Consider the following 22147-nt stretch of genomic DNA (forward strand, 5'->3'; position numbering starts at 1 on the left):
GAAACCTGAACATTTGTGAGGCAAAAATTTGTCCCAGAGAAGAAATGTGAACAAGTTGCATTCAAATCCCAGCTGTTATTCTGGACTTTATTGTGACTTTTGACAAGTTATCTACCTTTCAGGTGTTCATTTTCTAGTCTGTAAAAATCAGAGAAAATAACCACTACCTCCTGAGGTGTTACAAGGGTTAAATGAGATACATTAGTTTCTTTCTGTGGATCTGTGCAGGGAGCGGAAAAAAGAAAAATTAAGAAAAGAAAAGAAAAGACACAGTAACAAGTCACCCACCCCAAGATAGTAGAAAATCACAGGACAAACTGTCAGAAAATTTGGCTTTGAACTTGGAACTCTGCCTCCATCTTGTTGTGTGACTCGAAGCAATTCTCTTAATTTTACCCTTGGAAAGAACACATTTCACTGTTGCCAAAAGGAGATGAAAGTTTTGACTTCCCAAGTTTGTTCTAATTTTGATGGTTCTTGTTTCAGGAATATAAAAATAATTCTTAAAATTTATAAAAAATGTTACATCTTCACTCACCCTGAAAACCAAAAAATGTACTTTTTAAGCATCCACATTTCCTGTCCTCTTTCTTTATTTGTATTGTCAAGTGAAGTTGTGCCAGCGAATGAGTCAGTTGAGATGGAAAGATTTATTTATCTGATGTAATGTGTCAGTGGTGCGCTTTTAAAGTGTTTCTAGTATGCTTTGACAGTAAGTAACGTCATTAAAAAATGCTCTGACAAAAATGCTAGTGGTAAATCACGGCTGCCCTTCCCCTTCTCCCGAGGCACTGCAGTTTGATTTTGCCACCTTTCCTTTTCCTTAACAAAAGTGCTATCTGACATATATTTTATGTGTAGTTCCATGAACCAAACTTCATTTTGTTCGGGGGATCTGGAAAGAATCTCACACTTTGTTTGAGGCTCTACACAACAAACCACTGGATTGAAATTCCTGCGAGGGGCAGGAAGGGACTTTGGACCCCGCTCAAGAAGTCAGTCCCCAAGAGTGGAATCCAATTCAGCAGAGAAGTCACGGACAGAACAACAACACAGCAGGGCAGAGAGCCACAGAGCCTCATCAAACCAAAAATCAAAAAGGAAGTGTTGTAGAGAGAGTCCAGATGTCAGGGAGATGAAGAGAGGGGTCACAGTAAAATAAGACTCTGGGATCAAGGTATGACCAGGACCATGGCCAGGTATGACCAGGTAAAGGGCTATGTCATGAGCCTGTTGTATCTGTTGGGATGGTTACTATTGTGTGTCAACTTGGCTAGGCTATGTTGCCCAGTTGTTTGGTCAAACAGTAATCTAGGTGTTGCTATAAAGGTATTTTTGTAGATTTGAAAAACATTTACAGTCAGTTGACTTCAAGTAAAACAAGTAACCCTTCATAATGTGAGTGAGCCTCATCCAATCACTTGAGGGCCTTAACAGCAAAAACTGAGGTTTTCTAGAGAAGAAGGAATTCTTCCCCAAAGCTGGAACATAGAAAATCTGCCTGAGTTTTCAGCCTGCTGGTCTGTCCTATGGATTTCAGATTCAAGACTGCAATATCAACTTTTTTTTACTGAACATCCAGCTTGCTGGTCTGCTTTATAGGCTTTGGACTTGCTAGCCTCTCCAGTCACATGAGCCAAATCCTTAAAATCTCTCTCTGTCTCTCTCTCTCTCTCTCTGTGTGTGTGTATGTGTGTGTATTCTCCTATTTGTTCGACTCCTGTTGGGAACTTTGAGTGATACACCTCTCTTGTCATTTTTCGTTTCCAATGCAAGGCTTGGGAGACTCTGCTGGTCTGGGAAGTCATGCTTAAAGTTGCAAGAACCCAGCCAAACAGTCCCCTCCTGGGGAAAATTGGAAACGGGTTTTCTTTTCTTCAACCAGCACATCTTCAGTACTTGTTACCTTCCAGGAAACGTATTAGGTACTAGACAGGTTGGGTTCCGCCAGAAGCAGATGCTAAAATAAGAATTTGAGTACAAAGAGTCTATTTGGTAGGGGTAATTCTAGGAAACACTGGTATGGGAGTGGGGAAGTGAGACAGGGAAGGGAAGGAAGACACAACAGGGCATGTTAACAAGAAGGGTATGGCTGTGGGCCACTGGATTCAGTGTCACTAGGACTTGTGAGAGACTGCATGGGAGCCTACAGCTATATGTCTGGAGTGTACTGAAAACCAAGGATAAAAATGGTGCATTCATTTTCCCGATGTTGCATTGTTAAAACCATTTTATATTATAATAAACACAGGCATATTTTGGAATACATAGATAGTTTCATAAATTTTTTAGATAAGACATGAGAATTCTAGGAAATTTTGAGCTAAGAACTATTGTCTTAGTGCAGTCTTTGTCTTTTTTCTTCTCTCTTCTCCTTTATGTCAAACACTTAATTCAGTGTCCTGTTTAAAAGGATTCTCCTTGCTAAGACACCCACTTTGTTCCAGGATCCATGGTCTTGCTCTGTCCACTACATGGAGTTTGTTTCATGATTAAGTCTTGGTAACAGGCTTTTGATCCCTGCCCCAGTCCCCTTTCTTGTGCACGGCATCTATAGTGGGCCTGCCAGTTATGCAGTAGAGCTCCTTGCTGTGCCTGCACATTTGGCTCTGCTCCCAAATTACTGTGCTTCTGACATTTCCAGACCTGTAACTTGATCCTAATTCCTCATCTGTGTCCATATGGACAACTTGCTAACTTCCATAATGGATGGAGACAGGTCCAATTGCAATCTTCAATTTGATCTCAAGGACCAATATTGCAGCTGTCCTATTCTCATTACATATGCTTGTCTTGTACGTATTGCTAGGCCTTCAAGAAAACTGGAAGAACAAAAAAGATAAAAAAAGATGGCAAAAGGCATGTAAGTTTCCCAGGTGGCAATGGAAGAAAGCCCAAAATAAGAAAGAACCATGAAAAAGGAAACATTCTGGAGTAGAAATATAAGAGAGAGAGAGAGAGAGAGCGAGAGAGAGAGAGAGAGAGCGAGAGAGAGCGCACGTGCAATTACATATGTGTTAGGTGTATTCTGGAGGAGGTGAGAAGAGAGTAGTGATCAGAGAATTGAGGAGAAAATAGGTCAAGTGAATCCTGCTGTACTGTTAGCTGAAACCTAGAGGAAGTGCCTAGACAAACTAGAACATCACTTTTTATCAGTAAACCTCTGTTGCCCCAAGTTGTACAGGTTGTATTAGAGAATAGACTATTTCTGATGTTCATTTCTTTTGTACAACTCAACAGAGGGAATAATCTCAAATTCCAGAAGAGTGGCTTATAGATATAAGGAGGCCTTAGTTGAAAGCAATTTATGAACAAGCTGCTTTCTTCACAAGTCATCAAAATTTTGTCTTTTTGTACAATGACATTTGCAAAAGTTCTGCTCCTGTCATGTAATCTGCTACTCATAGGTCTTATTTTGCAATGGGTTAGCCTTATTTGTGTTTACCTTTTAAAACGTCACCATGATACTAAGCAAATGCCACCTAGATAAGTACTATAATTTAGATTCTCAGTCTAAACTGCACACAACCAACTCTGTGTGAATGGTAAGTAATCTGGATATTGTCTAACTCTTAAGTAGTCTATTTGTGGCCCAAATATCATTCACAGGGGTTCATATCCCAGCAGCACTCTCACATAGAAGTCATTTTGGACATCACGGCAGAAGTAACCAAACATTCTTCTACTCCTTCATCTCTCTCCAAGAATTGAGGATGAAACACCAGATCAACTCTTGACAGACTGTCTTGTAACTAGGGGTGATCATGTGACAAAGCTTCAGGCAGTAAGATTTATGGGTAAGTCTTCTTGGGAGCTTCTTGGAAAAATATTCTTTACTCAAACAGAAATGTATACATTGAGAACTTTAAAAATTTTTCTCCCTTCTTTCCTGCCTTTTTTTTTTAAATTTTACTTTAAGTTCCGGGATACCTGTGCAGAATGTGCAGGTTTGTTGCATAGGTATACATGTGCTATGGTGGTTTGCTGCACCTATCAACCCATCATCTACGTTTCAAGCCCCGCATGCATTAGGTATTTATCCTAATGCTCTCCCTCCGCTAACCCCCACCCCTCAACAGGCCCCAGTGTGTGTTGTTCCCCTAGCTGTGTCCACGTGTTCTTATTGTTCAACTCCCACTTATGAGTAAGAACATGCGGTGTTTGGTTTTCTGTTCCTGTGTTAGTTTGCTGAGAATGATGGCTTCCAACTTCATCTTCTTTCCTGCCTTTCAAAACAGCGATAGGACAAGATATTTGGAACTGCAGCAGCCATCTCGAGACTGTGGCGATAAGCCAGGGAGAGAAAGTCAATATGCTAAGGGTGGTAAAATGGAAAAGATGGAAAGAGCTTAGAAACTTGACGTTTCTGAGACACTGAACCAACCGTGGGACTCTCCTCCAGACTTGTTGGTAATAATAAAGATCTTATTATTTAAACCACAGTTAGGTTTTCTCCTGTAAGTTTTCCCTTTTGCATGGAGTCATTATGGTCCCTGAGATTACTCATGGAGCCAGTAGCCCAGTCCTCCCCATTCACATGCAATTGTCTGGGACCACAGGAACGAAAGATGGGAAAGTGGAGGAGGATAGCATAGTCTGATACTCAGCCTGGATTCAGAAATGAGGTATGACTGCCATTGTAATGAGAGGTGGCAATCAGAAGCAGAAGGGGCTTTTTTTTTTTTTTTCCCGTAAAGATCTTTGTGAATCTTGGGGTTTAAGCACCTTTGGTGCTTTTGTAGCACCCGGAAAAGCACCCTGGACAGTGGCTTGAGGGCATCAGACATCACCAAGGCAGGCAGAGCAGAAGACCATGAGCCAATTTCTTTTTAAGCACACATGTATTACTTCCTGAGGACTCCTGGAATGTGAAGAGACTCTGAAGAGGGTCCTGGGGTCTTGTACCAACAACTGGGGCTAACTATCCAGTGACAGGTAATTGACATCAATACGATCTCATTTGTCCCCAAAGACAGTGAGGCCTGTGACATGTGTGATTCCCACAACACACATCATGATTTTTATTTATTCTAAGTAAATTCCTGACAACAAACAGTTGAATTTATTCTGCAGACATGGCAGGTTAAAAGCAGTCTCTTTCTAAAACAACAGTGGAAAGTATTTTTCACTGTAGATGGTACAGTTTATATGAGCCACCCTCATGTGAATAAAGTAAAGATATGTTTCAGTGTACCCTTGAAGGGTGTTTCAATTTGAGTTAGGCTGGCAGGTTGTTTTTGATGCATTCCACAACCTTGCCATGTGATACCACTAGTCAGTGGTTTTCAAATGTATCCTCTGCCCCTCCACAGTGAAATCAGACACAGCATTTTATGAAGAATAGATCAAACCAAGCAGGTCTGAGAAAGGCAGGGTTGGGCCCAGAGCCCTACACATGTTGGCCCAGAAGTACCTCTGTCCTAAATTTGAGAGAATTTTGAGGAGATTACCCTCTGCATCTATTTTAATTTTCTCTGTTTGTATAGTTTTAACTATTCAGATAAAATTGCACCCCCTCTTGCTATTCATCTGTTAGTCACTCTGAAATGTCAGAAATAGAGGATTTTCCCATTCTCTACCCACCTTGGGTACAGTAAGGATTTTCTTTTTTTAAAAATTTATTTATTATACTCTAAGTTGTGGGATACATGTGCAGAATGTGCAGGTTTGTTACATAGGTATACATGTACCATGGTGGTTTGCTGCACCCATCAACCTGTCACCTAGGTTTTAAGGCCCGCATGCATCAGGTATTTGTCCTAATGCTCTCCCTCCCCTTGCCCCCCACTCCCTAACAGGCCCTGGTGTGTGATGTTCCCCTCCCTGTGTCCATGTGTTCTCATGGTTCGACTCTCACTTATGAGTGAGAACATGGGATGTTTGGTTTTCTGTTCATGTGTTAGTTTGCTGAGAATGATGGTTTCCAGCTTCATCCATGTCCCTGCAAAGGCCATGAACTCATTCTTTTTTATGGCTGCATAGTATTCCATGGTGTATATGTGCCACCAGATTTTTGAGGCCAAGTTCTGCCCTGTGGGATGGAGATGGTAATCTGTACCTTCAGTTTCTTGTGAGACAATGACTTTAAAGTAATAAAATTTCCAGACACACAGGCGGGAGACTGAAGTAGTCTACCATTATAACTCTTTGTATGGCAGCTACATCATTCCTTTGGGACTGAAATTTCTTGAAAGAAAGGAGCATTTCTTACTCATCTTTGTGTTCCTTGCCATTTCTTGCCTAGGGCAGGTGTTCTGAAAAGTTTTGCTAAATCGAATTGGAAATAGAGAACAGAGACCATTCTGTAATTAAATTATACTCAGACACATCTGCTTCTATGTATGTAAAAAACAATTTAAAAATATTAGGATTAAGGGACTTTTTTTTTTTTTTTGCTTGGACATGCGTTCAGAATCAAATCCAAACTTCGTAATGGTTGCTTTAAGCTTATAATTGTTCTCTTCTTTAACAAAATTATTTAAGTCTCCATCTGTGCAAGGAATTGTTCTGGGCACTTTCACATATGTTGCTATGTTTATTTAGTTACCTTCCATTCCCTTGTCAATAGTACTGGGCATTATTTTTATTTAATTATCACTGTTTTAATATTTAATTTATTAATATATATTAATAGTTTAATACTTGGTACATTTGTTCCTCATACTATCCCCTTAGTTGGACATTTTACAGTCTTGATACAGAGAAGAAAATGAAACTGATGGGGAAAGAGACTCATGCAATTCCCAGGATACATACTAGGAAGGAAGCCAGAATGTTTTCTGACTCCAGGCACTATCTATGCCTTTTCTTCTGCTCTACAGCTTCATCATTCCCTTCAACGCTCTACTAATCTTTTCAGCTGAAGCATCTTTATCTCTTTGGCAGCTAATTACTCCACTTCTTTCAATCTCAAAGGGACTGTTATGGCAGTGTTCTCTCTCCTCTCTCTGTCTCTCTTTCTCTCTGTTCAAAGTGAGGTTTGTGGTGGGAATTCATGGATGGGTGGAGAGTTGAGATGGAAGGACTATAAAGAGTTGACAATATCTATTTATCTGCAGCTTTGAGAAATTCTGAGTTGTGAGAGAATGTTTCGTAGAGAAACTGTATTTTAGAGACTGTCATTAATTGCCTTTAAGTGCTTTGTTTCTTTCCTGCCTGCCCCTTTCTAAACTTGGTTTGATAAACCAACTTTACCAAGTTATTTAGAATTTGTACTTATCATCCCAGTAGTCTGGATGGTGGTGTTATAAATGTCAGAGTGTTGTGCATAGAGGCCCGGGTCCGGTCCCTTTGAATTCATATTATTTCCTGCTTCAGTCCTTTGCTATTCAGAATGTAGTCTTTGGACCATCGGCATCACAATTTCTTGGACTTGTCAGAAATGCAGTTTACCAGTTCTCCTCAGAGAGCTATTGAATTAGAATCTACATTTGATTGAATGAGATCTCTTTGTTTCTAGTTAGTCTAGAGTAGCTTTTGTAGCAATCTTGGTTTGTTTTCTTAAAATCCTACTTTTGCTTTGCTTAAAATATGCATATACACATTTGAACTCAATTTTGATTATTTTTGTGAGGTTACTCTAATGTGTGTATTATTCACTAGGCCTTTTTTGGGGGGAAGGGAGGTGCCGTGGGCCTTTGGGGATGTCATTCAATAATTTAAGTCAGTTACTTTTAGTTCTGCTAAAAATCTTTTGTGCATTTCCTTGAAGGCAAGAACCATATTTTATTAAACCTTTGTGCCCACACAGTTCCTTTTATGTAAATGTTCAATAAATTGAAAGCTGAATGAATTATGAATAAATGCTTGAATGAATGAATATACGGAAGAGGATGAATCTAGACGGTAAATTCCTTGAAGACTGGGACAATGTCTTATTCATCCTCGAATTGCTAATACTTTGCAGAAAACCTACCAATAATGCCTGTTTGTTAATTTGTAGTTGTTAGATGAGACGAGATTATCTACTTATTCCTGGTATAAAGACTCTAGAGAATAGAAACGAGAGAAAATGAAGTAAAATGGAGTGCTATGGTACAGTGCTAGGCACCTTCACGATTTTTACCTCAGCTAATCATCACAACATCCTGCAAAGTGGGTGTTATTTTACAGAGGCGGAAACTGTAACACGTTTACCCAACTAGTGTCAGAGCCTAACAATTCGTGGTTGTAATTCGCAGTATCATTGCGTGCCACAGTCCTGTTTCTGCAGAAATTGAGAGGTGAAAGAGAATGATCCTTTATATAGTAAAACGCACAATTCTCCGTGTCCCCCCTTGTGCATCAGAGGCGCTGTGGCTCTGAAGGAATGAGCTTTCTTGCCTTTCAACCACAGACAAGGAAGGAACAATGGTGTGAAAAGCGTCCTCCCCGCCCCGGTCTTTTTCCGCTGGCGGAACGCAGATGCTGTAGCGTTCAGGCGCTGAGGGGACCAGAGAGGGACGGACACAAGGCTCGGCAGTTGCCTGGTAACGCCCGCTGAAGGAGTCCCAGTGTAATAAGGTCCCGGAGAAGTGTCACTGGCCCTGAGTGGGACCCGGTAGCCCGTTCGCTCCGCGCCGGCGGCCTGTCCCCGCGGCTTGGCGGGCTAGGGCAGGGGAAATGTTGCAGGAGGAGTCGGACCTCTCTCTCATTATTGCCCAGATAGTCCAAAAGCTCAAGGGCTCCAATTTGTACTCTCAGCTGGAACGGCAGGCCTGGGTAAGTGAGGCCGAGTGGGAAGGGATGGAGACGGGCGGGGCCGCGGCGATGTCTCTTCTTCACCCTCCTCACCCAAGCCAGAGCTCGCCTCTGACCTCTCCAGCTCCGCTCTGGTGCTCAAAAAACAAACAGACAAAAAACAAACAAACAAAAAAAACCCCCAAAACCCCACCTCCCTGTCCGGCGCAAGCTCTGCTGCCTCAGCCCTAGGCGTGGTTAATAGATTTTTAAAGAAGTGTGGGGAGCATCACACCTTTTTTTCAGACCAGAGAAACGCTTACTCACTCATTTATCTATTCTTGTAGTCATTTACAGGGTCTAATTTTTTAAGCTGCTGGACTCACTGAAGGTAGCTTGGACCATGCCTTACCTCACTTTTTTCGTCCTGTGGGTGGACTTGGGCCCCCAAGTACCTTTCTGCTTTCTCGTCAATGTATCACTTTCTTGCACTTTACCCTCCCTGCAATTATTCCTCGTCTATCCGTCCACCACCTAGCATTTATTGGATATTTTATAACATGCTAGGCACTGAGGATGCACAGATTGATCGAGATCTTTGCCTTTTTGTGACTCATATAAATGAAATCACACAGTTTGTACATTTTGTGCCTGCTTTCTGGCATTTAACACAGTGCTTTTGAGATTCATCCATTTTGTTGATATTTCAGTAGTTCTGTTCCTTTTTATTGCTGAGTAATATTTCAGTGTTTGAATGTACAATGGTTTGTTTATCCATCATTGCGTGAAGGGCATTTGGTTTGCTTTCTGGTTTTAGAGATTATAAGTAAAGCTGATATATACATTCTAGTATACGATTTTGCTTGGATATTTGTTTCTTTTTTTCTTGGATAAATACCTAGGGTTGGAACTGCTGAGTTGTATGGTAAGTGTAATGTTTAATTCTATAAGAAACTGTCACACTTTTCCAAAGTGGCTGTATCATTTTCCATTCCCACAAGCAATTCTGAGAGTTCCAGTCGTTTTGCGTCCTTGATAGCACTTGATGTTGCCAGTTTTTAATTTATTTTTATTAATTAATTATACTTCTCTAGTAGAAGTGTAATAGTATCTGATTGTAGCTTTTATTGTATTTCCTTAATGACTAATGATATTAAGCATTTTCTTATGTGCTTATATCTTTTTTGGTGAGGTAGTCTTCAAATCTTCTGCCCATTAAAAAAAAATCGTGTTGTTTGTCTTCTTATTGTTGAGTTGTAAGGATTCTTTCTATATGATGTAAGTCTTTATCAGATATGCGTCTGGCAAATATTTTCTCCCAGTCTGTGGATTATCTTTTTTTTTTTTGAGACGAAGTCTCCCTCTGTCACCCAGGCTGGAGTGCAGTGGTGTGATCTCGGCTCACTGCAACCTCTGCCTCCCAGGTTCAAGTGATCCTCCCGCCTCTGCCTCCCGAATAGCCGGGATTACAGGCATCCACCACCATGCCCAGCTAATTTTTTATATTTTCAGGAGAGACGGGATTTCACCATGTTGGCCAGGCTGGTCTCGAACTCTTGATCTCAAGTGATCTGCCTGCCTTGGGCTCCCAAAGTGCTGGGATTACAGACGTGAGCTACCGTGCCCTGCCCAGTCTGTGGATTATCTTTTCATTTTATTAACTGGGTCTTTGAAAGAGAAAAATGCTTAATTTCGGTGACACAAATTTTTATCAATTGTTTTATGATTTGTGCTTTTTGTTCCCTACCTAAAAATGTTTGCCTAACTCAAGGTCTTAAAAAAGTTTCTACTATGTTTGTTTGTTCTAGAAGTTGTATAGTTTTAGCGTCTACATTTAGGTCTGTGATCCTAAATGTAGAAGTGTGATCCATTTTGTGATCCATTTTCAGTTAATTATTGTATATGGTGCAAGGTAAGCCTTTTTTTTTTTTTTTTTGCATATGGATATCCAGTATTTCCATTACTGATTTGTTGAAAAACCTATCCTTTCTCTGCTAATTTCCTTGGCACCTTTGTCGAAAATCAATTACACACACACATACACACAAAATTTCTGGCTATTTTGTTCCATTCATCTATTTGTTCATCATACAATACCACACTATCTTGCTTTTTGTAACTTTATAGTAAGCCTTGAGATCAAAGTCCTCCAAATTTGTTTCTTTTTTTCCCAAAATTATTTTGGCTATTCTAGGTCCTTTGCTTTGCTATATAAATTTTAGAATCCACTTATAAATTACTACAAAAATTGTTGAAAATTGGTTTGGGATTATGTTGAATCTGTAGATCAATTTGGGGAGAATCGAGATTTTAGCAATATTAAATTTTCTGGCCCATGGACGTAGTTTATCTTTTTATTTATTTATATTGTTTTTATTTTCTCTTGTCAGTGTTTTGTAGTTTCAGCACTAAAATATTGCACACTCTTTGTTAAGATTTTCCCCTTAAGTATTTCATGGTTTTTGATGCTATTATAAATGGTGACTTAAGTTTTAATTTTTTATTTTTAACATACAGAAATGCAATTGATATTGATCTATTTACCATGCATCCTGAGAACTTGCTAAACTTATGTATTGGTTATAGTACCTTTTCTGTAGATTACTTAAGATTTTCCAGGTACATGTATCATAATGAACTAAAGACGGTTTTACTTCTTCCTTTCCAATCTGTGTGCCTTTTATTTCTTTTTCTTGACTTATTGTATTGGATAATGCCTCCAGTGCAATGTTTTGCAGATGCTTTTTTGCAGGTTAAGGAAGCTCTATTCTGTCCCTGGTTTTCTGAGAGTTTTATCATGAATGGATGTTGAACTTTGTTAAATACTTTGTTTATATCTGTAGATATGTTCATATTATTTTTCCTGCTTATGTTGATATGATGAATAATACTGATTGGCTTTGAATGTTGCACCAATTTTGTATTCCTGAGATAAATTCCACTTGGTTATGATGCATTATCCTTTTTATATATTTGTTAACTCAATTTGCTAACATTTTGCTGAAGATTTTGTAACTGTATTTATGAAAGATACTGGTTTGTGGCTGGGCGCGGTGGCTCATGCCTGTAATCCCAGCACTTTGGGAGGCCAAGGTGGGTAGATCACTTGAGCTCATGAGTTTGAGACCAGCCTGGGCAACATGGCAAAACCCTATCTCTACAAAAAATACAAAAATTAGCCAGTGTGGTGGTGCGCACCTGTAGTCCCAGCTACTTGAGAGGTTGAGGTGGGAGGATGGCTTGAACCTGGGTAGCAGAGGTTGCAGTGAGCAGAGATCGCACCACTGCACTTCAGTCTGGGTGATAGAGCCAGACTTTGTCTCAAAAAAAAAAAAAAAAAAAAGATATTTCTTTGTAGTTTTTTTTTCTTGTAACACTTTGTCTGCTTGTCTGCTTTTGATACCAGTTAATGATGATCTTATAAAATGATTTGGAAAGTGTTCCTTATTTTCTGGAAGAATTTATGTAGAATTAATATTATTTGCTCCTTAAATATTTGGTAGAGTTCCCAGCAAAGTCACTGGTGCCTAGAGTTTTCTTTATGGACACATTTTTAATTAAAAAAAATCAATTAAAAATATAATCAGGCCATTAGGTTGTCTATTTCTTCTTCTGTAAGCTTTTGTAGTTTTTATGCTTCAAGAAGTTGTCGCACTTAATCTATTTTAACAAATTTACTGGTATAAAAATATGATCCCCTTATATTCCTTTTAGTGTCTGTAGGATTTGTAGTGATAGCCCCTCTTTCATTCCTTATATTGTCATATGTGGTTTTTTTTTTTTTTTTTTTGAGATGAAATCTCGCTTTGTCGCCCAGGCTGGAGTGCAGTGGCATGATCTCGGCTCACTGCAAGCTCCACCTCCCGGGTTCATGCCATTCTCCTGCCTCAGCCTCCTGAGTAGCTGGAACTACAGGCGCCTGCCACCATGCCCAGCTGATTTTTTGTATTTTTAGTAGAGACGGGATTTCACCGTGTTAGCGAGGGTGGTCTCGATCTCCTGACCTCGTGATCCACCCACCTTGGCCTCCCAAACGGCTGGGATTACAGGCTTGAGCCACCACACCTGGCCATGTGTTCTTTTTTCCCTAATTAATCTGGCTAGAGATTTATCAATTATATAAATACTTTCAAAGAAGTAGCTCTTGGTTTGGTTGCTTTTCTGTTTTCAATCGCTCTGATTTTTTTCCTTTTATTTTTTTTTCTGCTTGCTTTGGATTTAATTTGCATTTTTTTAAGCTATTTAGGTGAAACTTAGATTTTTGATTTGAGACCTTTATTCTCTTCTTATTAAATGCTCTAAATTTCTTTCTATGTATTGGTTTATCTGTGTCTATAAATTAGGATGTAGTCTATTGCCATTTTCACCCAATTAAAATTTAAAAAAATTCTCTTGTGATTTTATGGGTTCTAATAACCCATAGGTTATTTATAAATGCGTTGTTTACCAGTATCTTTCTTTGATTGATTTCTAGTTTAATTCTCTTATGGTCAAGAATAAAATATGTATGATTTTAGCTATTTTAAACTTACTTACTTTTATGATCCAGAATATGTTTTATCTTGTTTGTTTCATATGTACTTGAAAAGCATGCTTATTCTGCTGTTTCTGTTCCATAATTGTCAATTAGGTCTAGTAGACAATTTTGTTTCAATATTTTATATCGTTACTGAGTGTAGGGGCTTCAGTCAATATAGACAAGGATCAAGCGGGGTTTGGGTTTTGTTATTGTTGTCATTACCTTCACTATATCACAGGCCTCAGATTCCTTTGAAACTAGTGGTAGTTAGGAGGCTGAGGCAGGCAAATCACTTAAGGCCAGGAGTTTGAGACCAGCCTCGCCAACATAATGAAACCCTGTCTCTACTAAAAATGCAAAAATTAGCCAGGTGAGGTGGTGCATTCCTGTAATCCCAACTACTCAGGAAGCTGAGGCAGGAGAATTGCTTGAACCTGAGAGGTGGAGGTTGCAGCGAGCCAAGATCGTGCCACTGCCCTCCAACCTAGGGGACAGAGCGAGACTCCATCTCAAAAACACAAACAACAACAACAAAACCCAGTAGTAGACTGCTGTTACTTTGTGCTTGGCATAGATCTTAGGGTACTACAGAGTTTTTCTCATTGTTTCTACTACATCCTTGACTTTCTTCTGTCTCCTTGCCTGTTCCTCAGTGGGAGATCTCTCTGTGCTCTTGTCCCCAGCAGAAGTCTGTTTTTTGTTATTCAGTCCTAGGCTCACAGTAGGTGCATGAGTCGTCTGTTTTTCTGACTCAGTCCATGTGCTTTATCCTTGGGTGTGGAGCTTTCCCATCTTTGGCATGTTCCATCCCCTTATCCCTTTGGCAGCCCAGTTCTGCCTTGTATCTGTGGTAAGTATTGAGTGAAAGACCCGTACCTGCCCTGCCCTAGTGCTGGTTTACCTCTGCTTTGTATTGTTGTAGGATCCTGGGCCCAAGAGAGTTTTCTTATTTGCCTATGAGGTTGAGGGTTTTTGTATATATCCCACCCCCAGAAGCAGTGAATTACTGCCTTGTCTTCAGAATGGGAGGGTTTCCGAACCTTCCCCAGTGTTCTTAGTCCTTTGCTTCAGATGAGAGGAGAGTTTGGTCAAGGTAACAGTTTTATGCTTGTCCTGCAGTGGCAGCCTGTCTCTTTTTGCACACCTGTGCCACCAGAGTGCTCTTTGTAGATTTCTGCTCTCAATCTTTTGTATGGGCACCTGGCATAGACCTATGGAAAAGAGTATGCAAATGTGTGTGAATTCCCCTTGCATTTTGGGTTCCAAAATTATTCCAAACTGACACACTAGCCTACATCTTGTCTATAATAGTTAACATTTTAGTTCATTTCTTACTGTCTGTATGGTAGCTTCCTTTTCCTCCTGTGCTCTGCCAAAGGTGAAGTAGTTTGGAATCTCATTTGTCCTTGAAGGAGCTTGTTACTACTTGGAATTTAATTCACTTGGTTGTCTTATAGCTTCAGTTTCCTGATGGGTTCAAAATGTATGATTTTTGAATATTGTACTGTTTTTCTTATTATTTGGCTGGGGGTGACATTCTTTTGTAGTGGCTTTCTACAGTGGAGCTAACAGAACTCAAGAATTAGGGTATAAATATTGCTATAATGTCGTGAGAAGGATTGTTATGTAATTTTCCTTTCTTGTAACCATCTTTCTCAAGTTTTATATCAGTAGGTTATGCTGGCCTCATAAAATTAGTAGAGAAGGGTTGCCTCCCTTTTAAAATTTTATTTGCCCTGAGAGTGTTATGAGATTTGTTATTTTTTAAATGTTTGGAAGAATTCTTCAATGAAGCCTATGTCTGGAGTTTTCTATTTGAGAATATTTTTAAATTAATAGACTTTAGATTTACAGAAAAATTGAGCAGAAAGTACAGTTTCCATTTATCCCTCTCTTTTGCACAATTCTCATCTATTATTAATATCTTGCATTAGTGTGGTACATTTGTTTCAGTTGAACTAATATTGATACATTATTATTAACTAAAGTTCATGGTTTACATTAAGGTTCACTCTTTGTCTTGCATTTTGCAGGTTTTTTTTTTTTTCTTTTGTGAGACAATGTCTTGCTATATTTTTCTCGCTAGGCTGGTCTCAAGCTCCTGGGCTCAAGGGATCCTCCTGACTCAGTCTCCTAAGTAGCTGGAATTCCAGGTGTTCACCACTGTACATGGCTACTGTGGGTTTTGACAAATACATGATGTCCTGTGTTTATATATTCACAATTCCAGTATCATACAGAATAGTTTCAGTGTTCTAAAAATCCCCTGTGGCTTACCTGGTCATTCCTCCCTTCTCCCTGAGACTCCGGCAACCACTTTTTACTGTCTCTATAGTTTTGCTTTTAAGAATGTCATATAGTTGGAATTATATGGTATGTAGTTATTTCACTGGCATCTTTCACTTAGCAATATTCATTTAATGTTCCTCTCTGTCTTTTTGTGGCTTGATAGCTGATTTTTTTTGTTTAGTAATATTTTATTGTATGGATGTACCACAGTTTGTTTATGCATCCACCTATTGATAGACATCTTGGTTGCATACAAATTTTAGCACTTATGAATAAAACTGCTATGGGGAGCTGAGATTGCACCACTGTGGAACAGGAATTAAAAGAAATTAAAGAATATGTAAGCAGAAACTCAGTTATATGTAAGAAAACCCAATTCCCCCTGAGAAAGAGAAAGAGAAAGAGCTGGAGTCCTTTAAAAATTAACTGCCTGAACTGAAGGAAATAGAGACACAAAAAACTCTGCAAAAAATCAATGAATCCAGGAGCTGGTTTTTTGAAAAGATCAACAAAATTGATAGACCGCTAGCAAGACTAATAAAGAAGAAGAGAGAAGAATCAAATAGATGCAATAAAAAATGATAAAGGGGATATCACCACCGATCCCACAGAAATACAAACTACCATCAGAGAATACTATAAACACCTCTATGCAAATAAACTAGAAAATCTGGAAGAGATGGATAAATTCCTCGACACATACACTCTCCCAAGACTAAACCAGGAAGAAGTTGAATCTCTGAATAGACCAATAACAGGCTCTGAAATTGAGGCAATAATTAATAGCTTACCAGCCAAAAATAGTCCAGGACCAGACGGATTCACATCTGAATTCTACCAGAGGTACAAGGAGGAGCTGGTACCATTCCTTCTGAAACTATTCCAATCAATAGAAAAAGAGGGAATCCTCCCTAACTCATTTTATGAGGCCAGCATCATCCTGCTACCAAAGCCTGGCAGAGACACAACAAAAAAAGAAAATTTTAGCCCAATATCCCTGATGAATATTGATGCAAAAATCCTCAATAAAATACTGGCAAACCGAATCCAGCAGCACATCAAAAAGCTTATCCACCATGATCAAGTGGGCTTCATCCCTGGGATGCAAGGCTGGTTCAACATATGCAAATCAATAAACATAATCCAGCATATAAACAGGACCAAAGACAAAAACCACAGGATTATCTCAATAGATGCAGAAAAGGCCTTTGACAAAATTCAACAGCCCTTCATGCTAAAAACTCTCAATAAATTAGGTATTGATGGGACGTATCTCAAAATAATAAGAGCTATGTATGACAAACCCACAGCCAATATCATACTGAATGGGCAAAAACTGGAAGCATTCCCTTTGAAAACTGGTACAAGACAGGGATGCCCTCTCTCACCACTCCTATTCAACATAGTGTTGGAAGTTCTGGCCAGGGCAATCAGGCAGGAGAAGGAAATAAAGGGTATTCAATTAGGAAAAGAGGAAGTAAAATTGTCCCTGTTTGCAGATGACATGATTTTATATTTAGAAAACCCCATTGTCTCAGCCCAAAATCTCCTTAAGCTGATAAGCAACTTCAGCAAAGTCTCAGGATACAAAATCAGTGCGCAAAAATCACAGGCATTCTTATACACCAATAACAGACAAACAGAGAGCCAAATCATGAGTGAACTCCCATTCACAATTGCTTCAAAGAGAATAAAATACCTAGGAATCCAACTTACAAGGGATGTGAAGGACCTCTTCAAGGAGAACTACAAACCACTGCTCAACGAAATAAAAGAGGACACAAACAAATGGAAGAATATTCCATGCTCATGGGTTGGAAGAATCCATATCATGAAAATGGCCATACTGCCCAAGGTAATTTATAGATTCAATGCCATCCCCATCAAGCTACCAATGACTTTCTTCACAGAATTGGAAAAAACTACTGTTCATATGGAACCAAAAAAGAGTACATTGCCAAGACAATCCTAAGCAAAAAGAACAAAGCTGGAGGCATCACACTACCTGACTTCAAACTATACTACAAGGCTACAGTAGCCAAAACAGCAGGGTACTGGTACCAAAGCAGATATATAGACCAATGGAACAGAACAGAGCCCTCAGAAATAATGCCACTTATCTACAACTGTCTGATCTTTGACAAACCTGACAAAAACAAGAAATGGGGAAAGGATTCCCTGTTTAATAAATGGTGCTGGGAAAACTGGCTAGCCATATGTAGAAGACTGAAACTGGATCCCTTCCTTACACCTTATATTAAAATTAATTCAAGATGGATTAAAGATTTAAATGTTAGACCTAAAACCATAAAAACCCTGGAAGAAAACCTAGGCAATACCATTCAGGACATAGGCATGGGCAAAGACTTCATGTCTAAAACACCAAAAGCAATGGCAACAAAAGCCAAAATTGACAAGTGGGATCTAATTAAACTAAAGAGCTTCTGCACAGCAAAAGAAACTACCATCAGAGTGAACAGGCAACCTACAGAATGGGAGAAAATTTTTGCAACCTACTCATCTGACAAAGGGCTAATATCCAGAATCTACAATGAACTCAAACAAATTTACAAGAAAAAAACAACCCCATCAAGTGGGTGAAGGATATGAACAGACACTTCTCAAAAGAAGACATTTATGCAGCCAAAAGACACACGAAAAAATGCTCATCATCACTGGCCATCAGAGAAACGCAAATCAAAACCACAATGAGATACCATCTCACACCAGTTAGAATGGTGATCATTAAAAAGTCAGGAACAACAGGTGCTGGAGAGGATGTGGAGAACACTTTTACACTGTTGGTGGGACTGTAAACTAGTTCAACCATTGTGGAAGTCAGTGTGGCAATTCCTCAAGGATCTAGAACTAGAAATACCATTTGACCCAGCCATCCCATTACTGCGTATATACCCAAAGGATTATAAATCATGCTGCTATAAAGACACATGCACACGTATGTTTATTGCGGCACTATTCACAGCAGCAAAGACTTGGAACCAACCCAAATGTCCAACAGTGATAGAGTGGATTAAGAAAATGTGGCACATATATACCATGGAATACTATGCAGCCATAAAAAATGATGAGTTCATGTCCTTTGTAGGGACATGGATGAAGCTGGAAACCATCATTCTCAGCAAACTATCGCAAGGACAAAAAAACAAACACCACATGTTCTCACTCATAGGTGGGAATTGAACAATGAGAACACATGGACACAAGAAGGGGAACATCACACACTGGGGCCTGTCATGGGGTGGGGGGAAGGGGGAGAGATAGTACTAGGAGATATACCTAATGTTAAATGACGAGTTAATGGGTGCAGCACACCAACATGGTGCATGTATATATATGTAACAAACGTGCACATTGTGCACATGTACCCTAAAACTTAAAGTATAATTAAAAAAAAATTAACTGCCTGTTTTTCTGTGACTAGTGAGCCTTATCTCTCCCTTTCTCAGGCATTGTAAAGACCCTGTTTCTCTAGCTGTGCAGCTGCAAGGTCACTAGACAGATAAACTCAAGCCGTAAAACATGTTTTTCCTTGAAAAGTAAGAAATGATGTAATGCATGTCTCAATTAATTGAATAACTGTCTTTATTTCTTGCTTCTGTTATATGCTTCCCTCTGCACAGATCTCCCCCTACCCCATGAAATGCTAAGGTAACTTAACTCTTTGTTCAGGTCTCAGTCCTTTGGATGTTAATCCGACTGAGCCAGTGCACCTAAATAATAAATATCCTCAATCCCTCGGTCTCTCTGATTCCCTAAAAAATCCCACTACAATTGCACTTCAGCCTGGCGAAAGAGCGAGACTCCATCTCAAAAACAACATCAACGAAAACCTGGTTTAAACCTTCATGTGTAGGTTTTTGTGTGGACATAAATTTTCAGCTATGTTAGGTAAATACCAAAGAGTGAAATTGATAGATTGCATGGTAAGAGAGTGGTTAACCATCAGAAACTGACAACCTGTCTTCCAGTGAGGCTGTGCCATTTTGCATTCCCACCAGCAAGAAATGAGAGTGCTGGTTGCTCCACATCCTCCCCAGCATTTGGTGCTATCACTGTTTCGGGTTTTAGCCATCTTAATGTGTGTTGTGATATCTTATTATTTTAATTTGCAATTCCCTAATGACATATGATATTAAGTATCCTTTTATGTTTATTTGCCATCTGTGTGTCTTCTTTGGTCAGGTGTCTATTCAGATCTTTTGCCCATTTTTTAATTGGGTTGTTTTCTTATCGTTGAGTTTTAAGAATTTTTTGTATATTTGGGTACAATTGTTTTGCAGATATTTTCTTCTGATCTGTGGTTAGTCTTTTTATTTTCTTCAATATCTTCTAAGAGCAGAAATTTTTAATTTTAATGAAGTCCAATTGATCAATTGTTTTCTTTTACGGATTGTGCATTTGGTATTGTGTCTAGAAATTAATAGCTAAACCCTAAGATCATCTAGATTTTCTCCTATGTTATCTTCTAGATGTCTTATATTTCTGTGTGTTACATTTAGGTCTGTGCTTCATTTGGAGCTAATTTTTGTGAAAGGTCCGAGGTCTGTTTCTAGATTCCATTTCTTGTCCCCCACTCCCACCACCCACCCTCTCTTTCTCTTCCTCCCCCATCCTTTGCATGTGGGTGTTCCAGTACCATTTCCTAAAAAGACTGTCTTTCATCCTTGAATTGCCTTTACTCCTTTGTCAAAAATGAGTTGGTGATGTTTATGTGGATCTATTTCTACGTCTCTATTCTGTTCTATTGATCTATTTGTCTATTCTTTCACCAATACCACACTGGCTTGATTGCATACCTTTATAAATCTTGAAGTTGGTGGTGTGAATTCTCCAACTTTGTTGTACTTCAGTATTGTGTTAGCCAGATTTTTAATACAGATTTATTTATTTTTAATTAAAAAAAATTTTTTTGAGAGAGAGTCTCACTTTGTTGCCCAGGCTGGAGTGCGGTGGCATAATCTCAGCTCACTGCAACCTCCCTCTCCTGGATTCAAGCGATTCTCCTGCCTCAGCCTCCAGAGTAGCTGGGATTACAGGCGCGTGCTACCATGCCTGGCTAATTTTTGTATTTTTAGTAGATATGGGGTTTTGCCATGTTGGCCGGGCTGGTCTCAAACTCCCGGCCTCATATGATCCATCTGCCTCGGCCTCCCATGGTGCTGGGAGTACAGGCATGAGCCACCGTGCTCGGCCCATACAGATTGCATTTTGATAGATATAGAAGTATTTGGATTTTCTATGCTTCTATTGTCTGTTCTGATAGGTTGCATTTTTCAAGGAATTTGTTTTTATTTAAATTGTATAAATTATTTGCCTAAAGTTGTTTACAGTAAACCTCTATTTCTTTTTAATGTCTGAAAAAATCTGTTGCCATTTCTGATAATGGTAACTCGTGTGTGTGTGTGTGTGTGTGTGTGTGTGTGTTTGAACAATTTTGCTAGGGGCTTATTAATTTTATTAGTCTCATCAATGAGCCAGTTTTGGGGTTTACTAATTTTCTCTTAATTTCAGATCAGTTCTTTATTATTAATTTCCTCCTGTTTTTTTTTTTTGAGATTGATTTGCTGTTCTTTTTCTAGTTTCTTAAAATGGAAGCTTGTGCCATACATTTGAAGTCTTTCCTCTTTTATAAAACATGCATGCAAGGTTATAATTTTTCTTCTGAGCACTGCTTTGAATGCATTCCACAGTCCTAATGAGTCATATTTTTATTATCCTCTTGTTTAAAATGTTTTCTAATATCTTCTAAAATTTTTCTAATATTTAACTCAAGGGCTATTTTGAAGTATATTGCTTAATTTCCAAGCAATTGAGATACTTTAAAAAATATTTTGTTATTGATTTCTAGGCTGAAGCTTGCTTTGCTGACTGGAAAACAGTCTCTTCACTTAAACATAATTTTTATCAAGTTCCTTGTTTATTTTGCATCCCAAGTATCACCCTGGCATTAATTATTGCTTGACAAAATTATATTGACCATACTACATTCTACTTTTTACCCAATTTCCTCCCCTCCAAAACAAGGAACTTGTTAAAAACAAAGAAAGGGGTGAGTACATTGTCCTAAGTTCTAGCATTATATTACAGGAAAATAGTAAAAGTAATAATTTATGTAAAACTATAATTAATCAGGAGTAAGTGCTGTAACTCTCGTGTAGCTACCTAAAGAACAGTACAATAAGCTAATGAAGAGGAAAATGTAATAAAGAATTTGAATAATCCAAAAGAATGCAAAAATGAGAGAAAACAGAATATGAAGTAGATCAAATAAGAAACAAACATTAATATGAGTTATAAAACCATATAGATGTGAATTATAAAACCATATAGATCAGTAGATTCATTAAATGTAAATAGACTAATACAATTAAAAGACTATTAAAAAAATACAAAGGCCAGGCGCAGTGGCTCACGCCTGCAATCCCGGCACTTTGGGAGGCTGAGGCGGGAGGATCACCTGAGATGAGGAGTTCCAGACTGCCTGGCCAACATGGTGAAATGCAAAATAAAGACCCATTCCTTGCCTTTGAATTTATAGTCTAGTCAGAAAGATAAATAGGTGAGCTGAAAATTACCTTGTAATCTGATAATTGCTGAAACAGAGGAACATTATGTTCTATCCTTGCTGCCTGGCCTAGGGAAAGGAGGTGATATTTGAAG

General features: G+C 38.9%; 1 protein-coding gene across 10 annotated transcripts in view; it reads left to right on the plus strand.

The window, feature by feature from the left end:
• The first annotated feature begins 8438 nt into the window (after positions 1-8438).
• Positions 8439-22147, plus strand: part of TBC1D19 (TBC1 domain family member 19) — a 277728-nt gene continuing 264019 nt past the window's right edge. For 5 of the 10 annotated variants that reach the window (XR_010116326.1, XR_010116329.1, XR_010116327.1 and 2 more), the window contains exon 1: positions 8469-8700. Coding sequence is in view for 5 of the 10 variants with exons in the window: in XM_063619764.1 (XP_063475834.1) it covers positions 8602-8700 (99 nt within the window). In the remaining 5 variants the exon portion in view is untranslated. Of the gene's footprint in view, positions 8701-22147 lie in introns of all 10 variants that reach the window. The other 5 variants (XR_010116325.1, XM_055245489.2, XM_063619763.1 and 2 more) reach the window with 2 other exon arrangements.

This window comes from Symphalangus syndactylus, chromosome 16 (genome assembly GCF_028878055.3).
Source record: "Symphalangus syndactylus isolate Jambi chromosome 16, NHGRI_mSymSyn1-v2.1_pri, whole genome shotgun sequence".
NCBI classification, from domain to species: Eukaryota; Metazoa; Chordata; class Mammalia; order Primates; family Hylobatidae; genus Symphalangus; species Symphalangus syndactylus.